Genomic DNA, 19,849 nt, shown 5'->3' on the forward strand with positions numbered 1-19,849 from the left:
TCTCAGCAAAGCAGAGGGACAGAGGGAGACTGTGCAAGAGGGAGAGATGGAGGGGCGAATAGAGGGAAGCAGGACTCCGTAATGGAAAAGGGCAGAGGGAGAAAGGGATGGCTGAGAGAGAGAGAGATGGTAGCTGGCGCCGCCTATGTTTGCTCAGGAAGTGTGCGTGTGTATAGGACAGCGGACAGGCGGCCAGTGGGCTGCGGGCAGGAACAGGGTGGAATTTTTAGATTTCAGACGATGTCGATTAAAGCAGCCCGCCGCACCTCTCCGATTCAGGGGGGTTGATTTAAATGCAGAAGACACATTTCAGTTGTACAACTGACTAGGTATTCCCCTTTATTAAGTGTATGTAAATGTACAGTGAGTTTACAAAACATTAAAAAAGGCACACATCTGTCTATATAAGGTCCCACAGTTGACAGTGCATGTCAGAGCAAAAACCAAGCTGTGAGGTCGAAGGAATTGTCCGTAGAGCTCTGAGACAGGATTGTGTCGAGGCACAAATCTGGGGAAGGCTACCAAAACATTTATGAAGCATTGAAGGTCCCCAAGAACATAGTGGCCTCCATCATTCTTAAATGGAAGAAGTTTGAAACCACCAAGACTCTTCCTAGAGCTGGCAGCCCAGCCAATATGAGCAATCGGGGAGAAGGGCCTTGGTCAGGGAGTTGAACCAGAACCTGATGGTCACTCTGACAGAGCTCCTCTGTGGAGATGGGAGAACCTTCCAGAAGGACAACCATCTATGCAGCACTCCACCAATCAGGCCTTTATGGTTGAGTGGCCAGACAGAAGCCACTCCTCAGTAAAAAGACACGACAGCCCGCTTGGAGTTTGCCAGAAGGCACCTAAAGACTTTGACCATGAGAAACAGGGTTCTCTGGTCTGATGAAAGCAAGATTGAACTCTTTGGCCTGAATGCAAAGCGTCACTTCTGGAGGAAACCTGGCACCATCCCTATGGTGAAGCATGGTGGTGGCAGCATCATGCTGTGGGGATGGTTTTCAGAGGCAGGGACTGGGAGACTAGTCAGGATCGAGGGAAAATGAACAGAGCAAAGTACTGAGAGATCCTTGATGAAAACCTGCTCAGGACCTCAGACTTGGGCGAAAGTTCACCTTCCAACAGGACAACGACCCTAAGCACACAGCCAAGACAACACAGGAGAGGCTTCGGGACAACTCTGAATGTTCCTGAGTGGCCCAGCCAAAGCCCGGACTTGAACCCGATAGAACATCTCTGGAGAGACCTGAAAATAGCTGTGCAGTGACGCTCCCCATTCAACCTGACAGAGCTTGAGAGGCTCTGTAGAGAAGAATGGGAGGAACTCCCCAAATACAGGTGTGCCAAGCTTGTAGTGTCATACCCAAGAAGACTCAAGGCTGTAATCGCTGCAAAAGGTGCTTCAATAAAGTACTGAGTAAAGGGTCTGAATACTTATGTAAATGTGATATCCGTATTTTATTTGCATTCAATTTGCACACATTAAAAAAAAAATTGCTTTGTCATTATGGGGTATTGTGTGTAGATTGATGAGGAAAAGCAATCATTTAAATCCATTTTAGAATAAACTTGTAACGTAACAAAATGTGGAAAAAGTCAAGGGGTCTGAATACTTTCCGAAGGCACTTAACACCAGTCATGTTCGACAAATATAATGTAGGATAATTCATATTAACGTCTAAAGGCTCGATTTTGTCGACATACTTTAGGCCCCGTTCCTCCCGACAGGAGAGAAAGGCCAGTCCCCGTTCCTCCCGACAGGAGAGAAAGGCCAGTCCCCGTTCCCCCCGACAGGAGAGAGAGGCCAGTCCCCGTTCCTCCCGACAGGAGAGAGAGGCCAGTCCCCGTTCCTCCCGACAGGAGAGATAGGCCAGTGCCCGTTCCTCCCGACAGGAGAGATAGGCCAGTGCCCGTTCCTCCCGACAGGAGAGAGAGGCCAGTCCCCGTTCCTCCCGACAGGAGAGATAGGCCAGTGCCCGTTCCTCCCGACAGGAGAGATAGGCCAGTCCCCGTTCCTCCCGACAGGAGAGAAAGGCCAGTCCCCGTTCCTCCCGACAGGAGAGAAAGGCCAGTCCCCGTTCCTCCCGACAGGAGAGAAAGGCCAGTCCCCGTTCCTCCCGACAGGAGAGAAAGGCCAGTGCCCGTTCCTCCCGACAGGAGAGAAAGGCCAGTCCCCGTTCCTCCCGACAGGAGAGAAAGGCCAGTCCCCGTTCCTCCCGACAGGAGAGATAGGCCAGTGCCCGTTCCTCCCGACAGGAGAGATAGGCCAGTGCCCGTTCCTCCCGACAGGAGAGATAGGCCAGTGCCCGTTCCTCCCGACAGGAGAGATAGGCCAGTGCCCGTTCCTCCCGACAGGAGAGATAGGCCAGTGCCCGTTCCTCCCGACAGGAGAGATAGGCCAGTGCCCGTTCCTCCCGACAGGAGAGATAGGCCAGTGCCCGTTCCTCCCGACAGGAGAGATAGGCCAGTTCCCGTTCCCCCGACAGGAGAGAAAGGCCAGTCCCCGTTCCCCGACAGGAGAGAAAGGCCAGTCCCCGTTCCTCCCGACAGGAGAGAAAGGCCAGTCCCCGTTCCTCCCGACAGGAGAGATAGGCCAGTGCCCGTTCCTCCCGACAGGAGAGATAGGCCAGTGCCCGTTCCTCCCGACAGGAGAGATAGGCCAGTGCCCGTTCCTCCCGACAGGAGAGATAGGCCAGTGCCCGTTCCTCCCGACAGGAGAGAAAGGCCAGTCCCCGTTCCTCCCGACAGGAGAGAAAGGCCAGTCCCCGTTCCTCCCGACAGGAGAGATAGGCCAGTCCCCGTTCCTCCCGACAGGAGAGATAGGCCAGTGCCCGTTCCTCCCGACAGGAGAGAAAGGCCAGTCCCCGTTCCCCCCGACAGGAGAGATAGGCCAGTGCCCGTTCCTCCCGACAGGAGAGATAGGCCAGTGCCCGTTCCTCCCGACAGGAGAGATAGGCCAGTGCCCGTTGCCCAAGGAAACATCACCTACCTTGCAATCTGAGCGGAGGCAGTCAAAATTTTTAAAACGAATTAACCATAACGGGAATTGTTTAAAACTGGGATGTTTTTTGTTGTCATTTTACGAGGCACGTCTTAACTTGTTTTAAAGTAGCCTACCCAAATTCAGACAGACAGACAGACAGACAGACAGACAGACAGACAGACAGACAGACAGGTCAGAGCTCCTCCGGGATATAAGAGAGAAACAACAACCAACGTCAGCTCTCCTACGTTCAGGGGGGAAGGACACAGGGCAAAGTTAGTGAGGAGTATAGAGTAAGAGGTAGCGAGAGTAGGGTTAAGGGGTTTAGGGAAATATGGTGTAGGGTGGTTGTAGTGGCTGGGCATGGCTGCTCTGCACCAGCACATTCACTTCTAAACCAGGCCGTTCAGATACAGATTCCCACTAGAGGGAATGTGCACGCAAACCCCCAGCAGTTCCAAGCCCTGACACACACACAAAAGATGGCCAAGTATGTACACTATGCTCCTACGAGGGCCACACACACACACACAGAGATGGGCATATCCCTCATTCCAGTCTGGATGTGTAGGAGAGTGAATGGGGGTTTTCTGACAGAAATGACAGGAAGAATGGACAGAATGTGTGAGAAATTAGAAACATCTCATAGTTCAAAATAATCCGAATGTCAAGATCCATTTTCAAGTTAATCTAATCTAAAATATGCCAACCCCCCCGTTTTAAGGACTGATACCATCTCTGGCTAATGTTGTTCAAACAACACTGAAGTCAACAGACCGCAGTCACGTGTTAGGCCCAAAAACATGTACATTTCCTCCAACAACAAAATCCCCTTTGTCCATTTCCAGGGATGTTGTGTAACCATTCTCATGGTTCATATGACCAAAAACAATAATACAGACAGAGAGAGAGAGACAGAGAGAGACAGAGAGACAGAGAGAGACAGAGAGACAGAGAGAGGTTGAAAGGCCCACCTCCCTAGAGAGTCCACGCTCCAGATCATTTCTTGGCCCACAAGAGATATGTAGACTAAACTCACTAACACAGAGCCAAGCATGTCATCTCACTGGGTTTGTTTGTGTGGATAATGTAGCCTGACACCCATGACACTGCTCACTAGTGATGGGTGATTTTATATCTACCTACGGGGATATTATTTCTCATGTTATATTGTATAGCTGACAATAAATCGCAATATTGTTTTTGCGCCAATTTGCTGTACCTGCCCCAAAACTCATTCATAGCTTGTTCTCCATCTATTTAAATACAAAGCCAATTTGTTTTTTTGGCACTTATTTCCACGATCGATCCAAACTTCTCATGGCTCTTGCCCCTCTGCAGCAGACATGTGGTGAGCAATATGTTCGGAACGTCGACTCGCAATAAAAACATTTAAAAATCACAGTGATGCATATAGAAAAATCGCATCGTCGCCTGAGTACTGTGATATTGTATCGCGAGGTCCCTGGCAATTCCCAGCGCTGCTCTCTCAGCCAAAGAACATAGGCTCGACCTTGGACACAATGTAGGCGCTGGATCAACTGTTAAAAAGGGCATGAAGAGAGATCTCTGTGCCTACTTGAGAATGGCGATGCTGATCATAACGATGCTGATCAAAATCTATTGTCCATCTTATGACCCAAATTTCTTCTGGTCGGAAGAACGTCGCAGCTGTGCTATTGAGGTTCCTGTCCGTTAGCCACGACTGACGACTACTCGCCGCACCGTAGTACGTGCCCGTCTCGTCAGAGAACGTCACGCACAACTCACTAACCAGGTGAACAAGCTTCTCAAGAATTACTGCTACGTAACAGACGGCTTGTGCGGCAAGAGAAACGACGTTAACTAGGGTCCAGAATTGTTCCTCACTGTGTAAACTGTTTAGGAAAAGCTCAGGGCCCTATTCATAAGAGATTGTGTAACTGTTATTTATGGCTACGGACAGGAAAGGGAGTGTTTAGACAAAGAGAGGAGTATGTTTTGATGGATTCCAGGACCAAGCCAAGCATTTCCCCCCCTGGAGGGCATTGTTAGGATGGCAGAGACCAGACACACCCTGCCCACCTCACGCAACACACATGGTACACCAGACACACTTCCCTCTGCCAGTCTGGAGACACACAAAACGTAGGACACACACAAACACACACTAGCGCAAACACATGCTCTCCTTTCTCGTTCAATCTCCCACCCAGGTAGATGGGGGCTGAATGATGGAGGGAGGATGAGGCAGAGGCCCCCATTCACGTCCAAATAGGGAAATAAGGGCTGTGAGGAGGAGTGAGATAGAAATATCAATAAGTACCCAACGTGCGGTGAAAGGAGGAAGAAGTGGGAGCCCCTGAACATCCATGCTCCCCCCCATAGCAATGGGTACTGACCAATGGTAAGCTCTAGGTTCCACGGTGTAGACCAATCACATCAGCAATGTGTCTAGGGGCATGCCGCCCCCGATCAGCTGCTAGGCCTAGAACATCCATGACCTCATCCAGCTGCCCAGGTGTAAACAAGCCTGCGACAGGCTTGCTGGTCGGAAGCACCTGGCCGACTCCAGGGGAGATGAGCTCCAACTTAACGAGCGAGCTCATTTGGTTTCGACGGCACCGCGTGGGGGTCTCTAGCGGTTGGAATAGCCAGACCTGCATATGCATAAGTCCTGTTACCAGTGTACTGTGAAGGTGGGACACATGGAGACGGTATGTGCAACAGTCCACTTCCTCTGCCTCAAACTTTTGCCTTTCCTCTCCTCTCCATTCTCCTTCCTTCCATCCGTGGTAGCTGCGCCATGTCCGATGGCTGATAATTGAAACAAATGACAAGGCACAGCTGACGAGAGCACTGCAGCACAGAGTCAATTACACAGCTATGCAGGCAGGGGGGGTGGGGGTGTGTGAGAGAGAGAGAGAGAGGCAGAGGGAGACAGTGGTTATGTGGGAAGAAAGAAAGAAAGTAGTCAAGAGAGTGAGGGTTTGAGGCGGAAGGAAAAAGAGCAAAGCGAGAGAGACAGGAATCATGGGCGTAGAACATTGGGTATGTGAGGCGTTATGGACTTGCCTACCTACGACCCCCCCCCCCCTCCGGTTAAAAACTTCATAAAAAGGAAGTGAGGCGCCCAGACACTTCCCGTCTCCCCTGGTCTTTTCCTTCTGTTCCCAGAGGCCCTTAGGATAGGCACACAGCTACTGTTCCTGCCCTAGCCCCTAACCGTACGGCACATCTGTTGTTCTGAAAGGACCGGACAGGCGTTAGCAATTAGCAGCAATACGCTGAAAGTGTCATCTAGCTAGCATATTAGAGAGGATATATGTACCGTCCTATCCTACACCGTCTCGTTGCAGGAGCCAGAGGAGACGTGAGGGACAGTCTCGTCTAACAGCCGCTGTGCAGGTGAGGGATGACGTCGAATCATCCAGCAGCGTTAGCCAGTCACAAAAAAGACCAAGTGCATTTTTATGGAGGCGTGTGTTCACGCTGACGGTGCAATTCTAAATGCGGAGGTAAGGTTACAGCAAGGCCATCTCTCCATCGCCTGAGCCAGCACCCAGGGAGGGCTGTGCTGCGCTACACACACACACACACACACACTTGCCTGTGCAGTTCAGTGTTACCTAAGTCAAGCCACCACCCTGTGCAGACTGCAGAGCTAAGGCCAGGTGAAAGGAGAGAAGGACACCGTGTCCATCAGTCTCAACTGAATTGACCAGTAGGACTGCGCAGCACCGGTACAGTATCACTCTGCTTGCATGTGGTTTATTGAACCTCAGAGGAGGTGAATCGCAATTGGATTTCTCGCATCCACTCGAAAAGGTTTTTAAAAAGTACAAAAGCGGTGTTCACAGAAAGAATATTATTTTGTCTGTGGACAGCTGTCATCAGGCTTGAGAAAACAAACGAACGACCACCTCTCTGGAACGCAGAGTTCACTTGAAGAAAAACCAGAAAATCTTGTTTGGTTGAACACACACACAGAGACAGAGAGAGACAGAGAGAGAGACAGAGAGAGAGACAGAGAGAGAGAGAGAGAGAGAGAGAGAGACAGAGAGAGACAGCCTGGCTGTGAACTGATAGATTTGTGAAGTTCTGTATCGCTTATGTTTTTATTAACCCCATTTGAAGAGGTTAGTCAGTCATACATGTTTAATATTACATTTCATAATATATCTAAAACTGTGCCACGACTTCATTTGTCATTTTCCCCCTCTCTTTTTCTGTCAGGTAAAGGTAATTGATTCGTCGTACATCTACTACTAAAGTTTAAAAAAAAACATTGGCTTCATTTAAACACGGGCAAGAGTTTCCTTCCAACCATATTTCTTGCACCAGTCTAGGAGCTTAATAAATCCAAGTCCCATTAAGATGGAGTTATAATTGAAACCTAACCAAACCTACGTCCTGGCTATGGAGTCCTCTAGCGGCCAAAAGACTGGGTAAGCATGGCAGCACCATCGAGGACTTCTGTCATTTTGATTCAGTCAACTGGGTGAGGCTTCCAACTTCATTGGCTGATCCCTCCCAATGACCCGGTTGGCTACTTTATTCCCCTAACACTAAAACCTAAACTAAATCATGTAAAAAAAACGACAAAGACATTTCTATCAAACTGAAACGAAATAAAAACGAGTAAATCAAGTCTGAAAACTAACAGCTGACAATTGAAGCAGAGTCATAACCCAGGCCCTTCCTTCCATTCCTTCTGCAACGGTTGAGCCACTAGACCCTTTGTCCACAGTCTGCTCCAAAGTCCCCATCCCACATCCCCCAGGCCGTTGGCCAGCCAGACAGGGTGTGTCTGTGCCGCATGCTCCAGTGAAGCCTATATCCGGTGGTCCAGTCAGTCACCAGATGACTGTCCGTTAGCAACTAGCCTATAGGAAAAGAATCAGGCCATACTCAGCCCAATGGGGGATTTTTAAAATGTTTTTGGTCAACCCATTACGTAAGTGTAAGTTTTCCACTTGTGTCGAGGCTTGCCAAGCCGGGTCCAATTTAGCCATGTTTGAGCGACAGGCGACAGGGTTTGGGCCAGGAGACATGGAGCATGGAGGAGTGAGGTGGTTTTAGGAGGAGAATTACAGCCCTTGTGGAACACTCAGCAGTGTAGAATGGGCCAGGCCTGCCAAAACACAGCCTAATAACAGACACAAGGCACACTAACACAACACACATACACACACACACACACACACACACACACACACACACACACACACACACACACACACACACACACACACACACACACACACACACACACACACACACACACACTCACACTCTCAGGGGCCATTGTTCTATCGTGAAAGGAGCCTCGGGTCCTGAATGTTCCAAGCTGTAGTCACCCTCTGTGGCATCAACACGACGACAGGGCAACGCCACCACATTTCTGCGGCGCCCCAAAAACTAAAACACAGCGCATCCCGAGAAGCAACAGACATCATACCAAAAAATAAAAAACAGCATTCGCAGCCTCTTCAACCAATGTTTTAGAGTACCGTCTGCCTGTCCCCTCTCTACAACCTTGGAGAGGAGAAGACCCTTCTGCTCTGGACCTCCAGCTGGAGAACACACACACACCTTGGCCAGACAGAGGAACCACTGGGCACTAAGCTCCAAAACCAGGCATCAGATACTCATGCATGAATGGAACCGTGGCTTGCAGGGCCGAAGGCTAATTGAATTCTACCATGTTTGCTGTGTTAGGCTAGCCTCTCCTCCACTGACACTGACCCAGTGCTTTATCAGTCACGTGCGGGAGGCTCCAGTGTGTGTGTGTGTGTGTGTGTGTGTGTGTGTTCAGGATCATTCTAACAACTCACAGACTAAACCCTGGAGGTTAAAGATACTAAAAAGTCTCCTACTTACTTAGAATCTGACAACTCTTCTTTGTGGAACTGTGTCTGTCAAAGTCAGCCAAACCCATGCTTCAGTTTACCTGGTCATCCCATATTCCCTTTCTCTGATCCTCCCAGTGTCTCACTCGCTGAGTGAAGAAGTGGCGAGGACCTGTTTAAACCTACCCTATTCTGATAAGTCGCACACGTGTACAGAAAAAGGAGCGTAGAACTGTCAACGTGTATCATCTGCCCCACTACGTGACCTGTAACCTCGGCCTGTCCTCCAAACAACAACATTTGGACCCATCCTGACGCGGGCTGAACAAGTTAGAGGAGTGAAACTCTTGTGGTCAGAGCAGAAAGCACACAACGCTGCTTTAGTTCTCAGCCATGTCTGTTTGAGAGTTGGGACTGGACTGAAGCTAAGGTCAACAAGGACCTTGTGTGGGTGAGTCCAAAACAAAACACCCAATCAATCGAAAACCGACGGCGTCACAGCCAAACCCCCCTGATTGGCTGACAGAGGTGCTGAGGTAGACAGGAAGTAGTGCCAGAAATAGAATTGATCGGTCCTTTTCCTTAATGACCCAATAAAACGACAATAAAGCCACACCCTGCCTCAGGACTGGTGATAATTGACCTGCAAAGTGTAGAAAGAAAAAAAATACAGTTCCTGGCACTGGGTCGTGCGTTCACAATGCTACTGTGTGTGTTTTACCTATAGGCACACACACACACTCATGTGTTCGGACACACACGTGGACAGAAACACACACAAAGGGCTGGCTGTTCTTCACACTAGCTAGGAAAAGGGAGGGAGTGTAAACAGTTCTGAATCACACAGAGGGCCTGACGGTCTAATCCGATGCAGCTGTATGTATGTATGTATGTATGTATGTATGTATGTATGTATGTATGTATGTATGTATGTATGTATGCATGTATGTATGTATGTATGTATGCATGTATGCATGTATGCATGTATGTATGTATGTATGTATGTATGCATGTATGTATGTATGTATGTATGTATGTATGTATGCATGTATGTATGTATGTGTACACATGTGCGCGCAGCAGTTTGCCCTCATCAAACCCTCTATATAAAGCAGTGGTGCAGGTAAAGCTGGTTAACCCCACAAGCACATACAAAAAGACGGAAAGAGCTCATCTAACTGAGAGCCATCTGTAAAGCATGATGCTAAGTCAACACTCTCTGAACCCTCAAGAGCACGTAGGAGTAGTGTAAAGTTGCTCCGAGATGCTGCTACGAGGTCAGTTGTGCGTTCTCCCCTAAATGGTTCAGGTTACGATGTAGAGAGGCGGCGCTGATCCTAGATCTGTGGCATCCAACGTTTGCTTAATGCCTACTGAACGTGACCCAGGTAACAATGCTATGCTAACTAAGCTAGCTAACGTGACCCGGGTAACCATGCTATGCTAACTAAGCTAGCTAACGTGACCCAGGTAACCATGCTATGCTAACTAAACTGGCTAACATGGCCCAGGTAACCATGCTATGCTAACTAAACTGGCTAACATGGCCCAGGTAACCATGCTATGCTAACTAAACTGGCTAACATGGCCCAGGTAACCATGCTATGCTAACTAAACTGGCTAACATGGCCCAGGTAACCATGCTATGCTAACTAAACTGGCTAACATGGCCCAGGTAACCATGCTATGCTAACTAAACTGGCTAACATGGCCCAGGTAACCATGCTATGCTAACTAACGTTACGCTCACTAAGTAAACAACAACTGTTCCCTACCAAAACTAGTTCTGCTGTAACCGTATGAGAAGGTCAAAGTCTTTCTCCCAAACACTGCTCCGCTGCACCAAACAGAAAACAGAGAGGCCAAACAAAAACACAGCAAGGCAAAAGAGTCAGAGCGACGCCGGCAGGGCAGTGGAGGAGAGGATGGGCTGGCTGCATGCCATTCTTCCTCTAAGCCAGCCTTAACCCTGTGCACATGCATCTTAGTCTCTGGCCCAGTGACAATCCTCCTCTAACCAGCCTTGACTCCTAACTAAAAAAGGAGGCTCAAGCACCAGAGGGCTCTGGCGCCGTGCCATTCCTCCGCAAACCAGCCTCAACCGCTACCCTCCTCCCTAGTCTGACTACAGCAAAATCCCTGCTGCCACAGCAGCACTGTCCTCAGAATGTCTCTTCCAAACCACACCGCAGAAACCGAGAGAGGAAGGGGAGGGAGGGTGAAGAGAGAGAGCCGTTTTCAGCCACAGAGGGGGGAAGTACAGGACCAAAATGTAAATAAAAAAAAAAAAGTTACCACACAAGCGGTGAAAAACAAACAACGAGAGAGACATTCAGAAAGAGAGCGAGCAAGTAGCGAGAGAGAGAGACAGAGACACAGAGAGAGAGAGAGTGAAGTAGCTAGCTACCTATAGAAGAAGCAGTCGCAGCAGACAAGAACCCCCATCCAGCTGGCAGCACAGACAGCGGCAGGTCTGTGAGGGTCCCACACAGCTCTCTTCTTCCCTCTCTCCTTCTACAGGTGAAGGGGGGGCTCTGTCCTGCCGCACAGCTCCAGTATAGCCTGTTCTGTCACACACACACGCGTCACGTAACTGGCTGCTCACGAACTGCGTCCACACACACACACACACACACACACACACTCACTCTCTCTCTCTCTCTCTCTCTCTGCGGTCCAATCAGCAAACACACACACACACACACGCGCCGACGAACGTGCGTTACAGACGACCTATCACAACAACTCAGAGCCCGTTCGAAGTGTGTTCCTCTCGCTCCTTCTCACTAGAGCTACTGCCGCCTGCCTCTTTACTTCTCTCTCCTTCCCTCTCGCTTCCCCCCCCCCTCTCTCTCTCTCTCTCTCTCTGGCTGGCTGGCTCTCACTTGAAAGGCGGGAAGATTAGGTTGGCAAACAGACTTGCATAAACAAACTGCTGAGTAGGACAGGGCGGACTTTGGAAGGGGGGGGGGGGGATCTATCCTAGCAGCAATCTATACCATCTGTATACACCAAACAAGGTCTAAAACACACTCGCTGGTAGAGAGATGTGTTGGTTATTATTAACACCTCTGTTAGCTGGGCCCATAGCCTGTACTGAAGAGCAGAACCTGCAAACCAAAGCGGACCGCTGCGATAACACACAGAGACGCTATGAGGTGTTGAGAAAGAGCTAAAATAGCAAACATGGATGGGCCAGAAGGACACAGACACACGCGGTTCTCCCGTCATTCTTTCACATGGCTGCGTCAGAGTGGCTAGAGCTCCGGGCACACCCCCCAGGAATGTAGCCAATCGCAGAAGAGCTCGGTGATCGTCAGTGCGGGCATACAAGGTGAAGGACACTCTCCCTCCGGCTCCCCCTTTCCGTTTCTCACTCGCTCATTCGCTCTCTGACTCTTCCTCTCCCTCTCCTCTCCCTCTCTCCATCAAAGCACCATCATCCTGTCCTCTCTGTCCCGACTGCAGTACCCCATTAGGCGAGTGTGAGAAGTGTTTGTGTGTGTGTCTGAGTAATCTACGACTGCAGACAACTCTATGGGACAGACAGATCATTAATATTGACTATGATCACAGCCAGGCTCTGGGCTCCATCCTAGCCACACACACGCACGCACGCACGCACGTCAACTCACTGTCACACTGCACAGCAAACTATATCACAGCAGCACCAAAGAGTCGGTGTATGCATACTGCTAGTGTGTGTGTGCACATGGAAGAGAGTGATTCACCTTCAGAAGGCCCTAACGCATTAGAATTAGCCTGGAATTGTGTTGTGGTTGAGTTACCGTCTCATCAAAAGGCCCGACAACGAGGTGACACTGGACGCTCTTCCTGTCAGACACACGCCACGCGAGGACCGCTTTTCCCCCCTCGTCCCTCTCCCTCGCTTAGATGAAAGATGAGGCGAGGAGCCGCAGTAGCAAACCAAAGCATTTTTACAGCCCATGACATCATATCCCTCCTTCCTCCCTCCCTCCCTCCCTCCCTGGCTGCCTGTCGCCAAGGGCCTCTCCTGCCTCACTTTTAATTACGCCTCCGAGCTGCGCGCACACACACACAAACCCCCCCCCCCTCACCTGATTGAGCAGGGAGGGAGGGAGTGCAGCGATAACACTTCTCCGCTGTGCCTGCGTGATAGAGTGGGTGTGTGCTCCCTGCACAGCACTCATTAGCTTCCTTTGTGTTTCAGCACCACACAAGTGCCAGGATGCACGTGTATGAGCGAGCGAGCTGCGGAAGGATCTGTGGCTGATAACAAGGCCAGGAGGAAAGCGGTGCCAGAGGGAAAGCGGTGCCAGAGGGAAAGGGAAGGAACCTGCCATTACATCAACACTCACTTTCAGCAAATAGAACTCTGTGTGTGTGTGTGTGTGTGTGTGTGTGTGTGTGTGTGTGTGTAGTCAAAGCACCCAAAACGAAGACAAGGAGCTGGGCATAATAGTTACCAGGGCCGTAATCTCCGTTACCCCAAAATTACAGTCTTGCATAATTGGTCAGGTGCTCAATTAAGGTCAGGGTCCATGCGTGTGAAAAGACGTAACGAGGATCGGAAACGAAGATGAGCTCCACCGTCTCTGCCAAAACGTCCCCTCCCTTTTAGATATTCTAAAGACGCGAACACCTGCGAAATCGTGATTTGTCCCAAAAAGCAGCGGAACTAATGCTGCGTCTCATCTCAAAACACCCCCAGTTGCATCATGACAGATCTACGGTGGCGTTTATGTTTACATAGTCTGTCCACACGAGATCATGAGAGCCAGATGGAAGCGTTCAAATTGCAGGAAGTCTGCTTGGTTTGGAGATGGAGGAAGACACAGCAAGTCCATTCATTAAACTTGTGACTTGGAGATAACCTAATGAAGGAGGGAATGAATCACTGCCCAGGGAGAGGAGAGCGAGAGAGAGATAAAACTCGTGACTGGGATTCTAATGATCTGGACTTGAATAGACCTACTGGGCAGTGGGCAATCATGTCAACTGAAAGTGGGTGAGGAGAACAGACCACGTGACCACACACACACACCAAAGTTGCTAAGTGGTTGAACGGGGGCAGTTGGTACTTAATTCTGGAGGATGGAGAGAGACAAGAGAAAGAGTGAGGGAGGGAGGGAGGGAAAGAGGGAGGGAGGGAGGGAAAGAGGGAGGGAAGAGGGAAAGAGGGAGGGAAAGAGGGAGGGAAAGAGGGAAAGCGGGAGGGAGGGAGGGAGGGAAAGTAGGAGGGAGGGAAAGAGGGAAAGCGGGAGGGAGGGAGGGAGGGAAAGTAGGAGGGAGGGGAAAGAGGGAGGGAAAGTAGGAGGGAGGGAAAGTAGGAGGGAGAGAGGGAGGGAGAGAGGGAGGGTGAGAAAGAGGGAGGGAAAGAGGGAGGGATAGAGGGAGGGAAAGAGGGAGGGATAGAGGGAGGGAAAGAGGGAGGGATAGAGGGAGGGATAGAGGGAGGGAGGGATAGAGGGGAGGGAGGGATAGAGGGAGGGGAGGGAAAGAGGGAAAGAAAGAGGGAAAGAAAGAGGGAAAGAAAGAGGGAAAGCGGGAGGGAGGGAGGGAAAGCGGGAGGGAGGGAGGGAAAGTAGGAGGGAGGGAGGGAAAGCGGGAGGGAGGGAGGGAAAGTGGGAGGGAGGGAGGGGAGGGAGGGAAAGTGGGAGGGAGGGAGGGAAAGTGGGAGGGAGGGAGGGAAAGAGATAGAGACTTGCTTAGGTTTCTTCTCAATGGAGAAGAGAAAACATAAGGAAGTGAGACCACCCCGTAAGCCTGATATTCAGGTTTCTACTCAGCTCGACCAGCCCGCCACACAATAAACATCACAATGGCAAAGGTCGGAGACCAGAAAATGAGCCAAAGAATTGGCACCATCAAACCATTATTCGAAAGTCAACCACGTCAAGAGGAAGACTTTCACGAACTCCAAAAACCTGTTAAAACACGTATTTGCCGTGGCATGGCAATTATGCACGTTAATTCGGAAGACATTGTCGTTCTTATAACAATGAGTGAGTTCAGTGAGAAACAGGTTGGTAGTGAGGGGGCAACTACTTCCATCAGTTGCAGCGTGCATATGATAAGCACGTTTTACCTCAACAACAAAAATGCTAATAAGAACCGAAATCACGACACAAGCGATCGATCATACCGACGATATCAAAGACAAACATTATTCAACTGCGTCTTTCACTGATGTGGCGAATATGAAACGTAACCTGAGTAGTGAATGGAAGCCTCTTACCTATTCAATGTATAGGAGCCGTTTCTTTTAAACCTCATGCCGGACGATAGGAATCGGATGAAGAAATCCAGAATTGATAACGTTCAGCTTTCGATGCACCTCGAAAACGTCTGTCTGTCGGCTGCAGACCAGGAACAATAGAAAACTGAGTTCTCGTGTAGACCTCTCTTCTAATCGCTCCCTCCTTCCACAGACAGACCTCCGCGCCCCCCTCCCTCCCTTCGGTTTCCCAGCTTCCGCGGGCAGGGTTTACAAGTCAGGGACGAGGCGATAGGTGGACCCTCGAATGTCAAAACAAATGCTTCGACGCAACAAAAAACGACAGCTAATCATTTAGACCGCTACAAATACACTTCATATATACAGTCATTGCAAATACATCAGCGATGATGTCGTCAAATTGTTTTATCCGAGCAGTGATAAGCAGCGTTCACGCACTAGTCGGAACTAGGAAACTCGGACATTTCAGACTCGCTAACTGTTTGTAGTTATACACGTGCCGTGTTCAACCCGTTAGCAGGTCGGACTTTTCAGAATTTCCCAGTTCCGACTTTACGTGAATGCGGCAATAATGTTTCTTTAGATGTGACGCTGCTGCTCATACATTGTGTCCTCAGAAGCCCCCTGACGTAAATTACAGACACCGTCTCAGACACCTCACTGACTAAAAACAAATAACTTTAAAAAAGGTCCAATGCAGCCGTTTTTATCTCAATATCAAATAATTCTGGGTAACAAATGGGTACATTGATGTGATTGTTTTCAATTAAAATGGTCAAAAAGAAAAAAAATGCTTCTTTAGCAAAGATGAATTTTTCAAGCAAGAACTTGGAGGGGAACACAACATCTGGGAGGGGAACACTGAAAATTAGCTGTTACTGGCAGAGAGCTTTGGAACTCTTTCTTATTACTCTATAAATGCTGCAAAATGTAACTTTTTGGGCCACCTGACCAAACGCATATAGAAATGTGAGTTATAGATCTGTAATTGAAAGCATGTATAAGCGGTGGATCTGATCTATGTGCACAATGTCTATGCTTCCTGTTCTGAAAGCTGCAAATATGTAACTTTTGGGGCAATCTGACCAAATTCACATAGAAATGTGAGTTATAGATCTGTCATTCTAACTGAAAGCAAGCCTAAGAAGCTGTAGATATGTTCTATGTGCGCTATTTCTATTTGCGCTATTTCTATGCTAACCGTTCGTAAGTTTTATTTTTTGCATCTTGTTTTCGGTTTTGTACACCAGCTTCAAACAGCTGAAACAACAATATTTTTGGTTATGTAAAATATATTTCACAGCGGTTTAAACGGTACAATGATTCTCTACACTGTACTATGTTTTGTCACAAACTGATATTGGGCGAACTATTAAAATTTTAGCAACCAGGAAATGGTGGACAGATTTCTACATGGTGCACCTAAATGACCGCATGGTGATGACACCATGGGAGGCTAAAACTCCCTCCCACCAAAGCAGGCAGAAATTTCAGGCGTTCTTATCAAACGGCTCTTACACCAAAAGTGCTCCATCATTTTCACAATATTATTCCAACCTCAGTGTGGAAACACAGTGAAATCATGTTTTTGACTGCATGGGGCCTTTAAAGCTTCTCAATTGTACTACACTCTATATCTCACATTACACAGATAATTTGCGCACTTCCAACTTCAACCACCGAATACAGATTACTTTGTAAATCAATGCACCCACAAAAACACATCATCCGCTTTCCAGTCATGAAAAAGTATCCATACTGCCGTGGCTGTTTCCCCATCGACGGACACGGAGCGCAAGCATCCCTCTCATGTTTCAAGTGCGTTTCCTATCTCGCAGGCTATATTCTCCTCTTGTACGCTATAGGGAGAGGGCAGAGCACAGACTCCGAGCGAACACTTGTCAGCGCCTGATTGGAGCCAAGAATAGGCTGAGGATCCCGTAATGCCTGCTAAACCCATAGCTCCTCATCAACTGTGTGCGTGTGTAAGATACGCATGTCCCTTTCATGAGCACGGGCGCGTTCAGCAGGACACAACGTTTAGGAACGTTCAGCTAAAAATAGCCTTATGTAGAACAAAAATTACTCTCCGACATGTAGACAGCATATGGATAGAATGTAGAATATGTAGTATATCTGAAGAATATGTAGGATAGAATAGTACATGCACAGCAACAGTTAAATACGATAGGAATTGACTAGAATACAATATGTGTGTATAAAAATGGGTAAAACAGTATGTAAACACTATTAAAAAGTGATCAGTGATTCCATGTCTATGTACTAAGGCAGCAGCCACCGGGTGGTAGCCGGCTAGTGACCGTGACTAAAGTTCAAGGCAGGGTACTGGGCGGTGGCCGGCTAGTGGTGACTATCATGTGGGGGGTTTGTATTTAACGCAACTAAAGCCTTGCCATGTCATACATTTGGCATTGGTACAAGTGGGGTTCTAACACAGAGAATATAGGCTATGCTAGATATGTTCCCCAAATCATGTACAATCATTAAAGAAAGAAGGAAAAAGAAAAGGAAAGAAGGAAGGAAAATAAGGAAAGAAGGAAAGGAACCCCAGTGGCTGAATCTACATTTTTTCCCACATAGTTTCAAAGAAATGACGTGGAACTAACGTGGAATAGACATGTGTCCAGAGGGAAGGAAGTATTTGAACTGGTACCTGTTCATTCTGAGAATCTCTCTGAGCTGGATGGAGAGAAGGATGCTAAGAGGGAAGGAAGGATGGAAGAGAGGTTTGGAACAATGTATTGGTGAATGGAAAGATGGAGAGGTGTGCATTAAGACTGAGGTTGATGATGTAATCTTTTTGGCTCTCTGCTGCTCACCACATCTCTCAAAGGCCCTGCCGTTACATGTGTGTAGTGTGTGAGTATTACACTTTGTTTGTGTGTGTGTAAGTAATAAATTGCACCTCATGTGGAGCAGTGTGTACTAGGGACAGTATGTGTAAGAGTGTATGTGTATTACAGTGTGTGTGTGTATTAAAGTGCGTGCGGTATATATATATATATATATATATATATATATATATATATATATATATATATATATATATATATATATATATATATATATAGGGGAGGCAGGTAGCCTAGTGGTTAGCGCGTTGGGCCAGTAACTGAAAGGTTGCAAAATCGAATCCCCGAGCTGACAAGGTAAAAATCTGTCGTTCTGCCCCTGAACAAGGCAGTTAACCTTTTTTGTTCTTAACTGACTTGCCTAGTTAAATAACGGTAAAATGTAAAAGATTACTGTGTGTGTGTATTAAATTGTGTGTGTAAGTAATAAATGGCACCTCCTGTGGAGCAGTGTGTACCAGGGCAAGTCAGTATGTATAAGAGTGTGTGTGTGCGCGCACGTCTCCGTACGGTGTGAGTGTGTGCTCTTTCTCTCCTGCAGACCTCTTAGTGCTGGCTGCAGTGGGTCATTTATTACCATAAGAGCTGGCTGGCACCGACACTGCTGCTCAATCACACACACATTGCAGAGTTACACAATACTGGGACTAGGGGAAGGAGGAACTGCAGACCACAGAAACCATTAGCCAGTCCGTTATTGTGCAACTCTAAAACACAAACCCCTCCCTGCTTCCATCCATCCTCCCATTCCTCCTTTCCTCCAGTCTTTGATGTTGTTCAGGCCTCCCTCCATTCATCTGTCCATCTCTTCAATCATCCTGACGTTCCCCATCCCTCGCTTCATGCCTTCCCTCTTTTGCCATTCATCCCCAGCTTGCGTCATTCATCCTTTTCATCACGGCCGTCTATCCCTCCCTCCTTCCTGCTGTGTGTTTTGGAAGAGCTGCACAGTGTGCTCTTGTGGTTGCATGCTAATGACCCAAGCAGTCAGTTGGTGCCCTCTTCCCCGGTTAACATCTTCGACCGTCGTCATCGTCATTCCCACTACCATCATCCATCCTCATTCCTAGCCAGACACGTCTCTGCTCGCCCCCTGCTTTCTGTTAGTTTGGCCCCCCGAAGTCAGAAGAAAAAGCAGCTCTTTCTCTCCTTCCCTCAGTGACAGTTCCTGGGCTGTGAGGTTTACAAGCAGAAAGACAAGCCAAGACCCAGAGAAGCCTCGAACGCCGCAAGCCCCACCCCCACCCCCCCCCTCACAGGCTTTCCAGGAATACACAGAGCAGAGCCCAGTCTCACCATGCACACTATGTGCCAGGTATGTTGATCAGCACAGTACTCAGTCTGATAGCCTGGTGGTACTGACTGAAAACACACACACAAATAGCGCAGTAGAGACCAGAACAGGGGTAGCAAACTGAAGGACCTATAGATTCGTATAGGCCCAGTCTGCCGCTCTGCACCTCGACTCACGTTGGTTGAGTCGTTGTCTAGGGGAAAAATATGACAATCTGGGCCCGGGGACAGATTGGACAAGTCTGTCTTTATTGTATTTTCTGCCTCCGACCAGGGTTCACTTTACATATTTGGGCACGTCCCCTAACGGAACCCTAATTCCCTATATAGCGCAGGGCCCATAGGGCTCGGGTCAAAAGTAGTGCACTAAATAGGGAATAGGTTGCCATTTGGGACAAACAAACTGACTCTAAGTGGTGCTGGTTTGTCTGGAGAACCGAAGGTCATATTTGAGGGTCATATTTTCAGAGGGTGCCTGCCCATATCAATACCTTTAGTAACCCTTTTTTGGAAGGGTTCTGATTTGTTATGGTCTATACGGGCATCAGCCTCGGGAAGCCATGTAATTCAAATAGTCTTTAACAACTACGGACTTTTAGGTCAATTTGCATGTTGATTCCCAGTCAGGCACTCAGGAAATTGA

The 19,849-nt window shown here is 48.6% G+C and overlaps 1 protein-coding gene across 5 annotated transcripts in view; it reads right to left on the reverse strand.

Moving 5' to 3' along the window:
* LOC106561048 (MOB kinase activator 2) overlaps positions 1–19,849 on the reverse strand; it is an 82,443-nt gene that overhangs the window by 32,318 nt on the left and 30,276 nt on the right. The window contains exon 1 of one of the 5 annotated variants that reach the window (XM_014124627.2): positions 15,041–15,243. The exons of 2 other annotated variants lie outside the window; for them this stretch is intronic. In XM_014124627.2, the coding sequence (XP_013980102.1) occupies positions 15,041–15,078 (38 nt within the window). In that variant the 5' untranslated portion in view covers positions 15,079–15,243. Of the gene's footprint in view, positions 1–11,227; positions 11,616–15,040; positions 15,244–19,849 lie in introns of those variants that run through there. 2 more of the 5 variants (XM_014124625.2, XM_014124628.2) reach the window with 2 other exon arrangements.

This window comes from Salmo salar, chromosome ssa10 (genome assembly GCF_905237065.1).
Source record: "Salmo salar chromosome ssa10, Ssal_v3.1, whole genome shotgun sequence".
Taxonomy (NCBI): domain Eukaryota; kingdom Metazoa; phylum Chordata; class Actinopteri; order Salmoniformes; family Salmonidae; genus Salmo; species Salmo salar.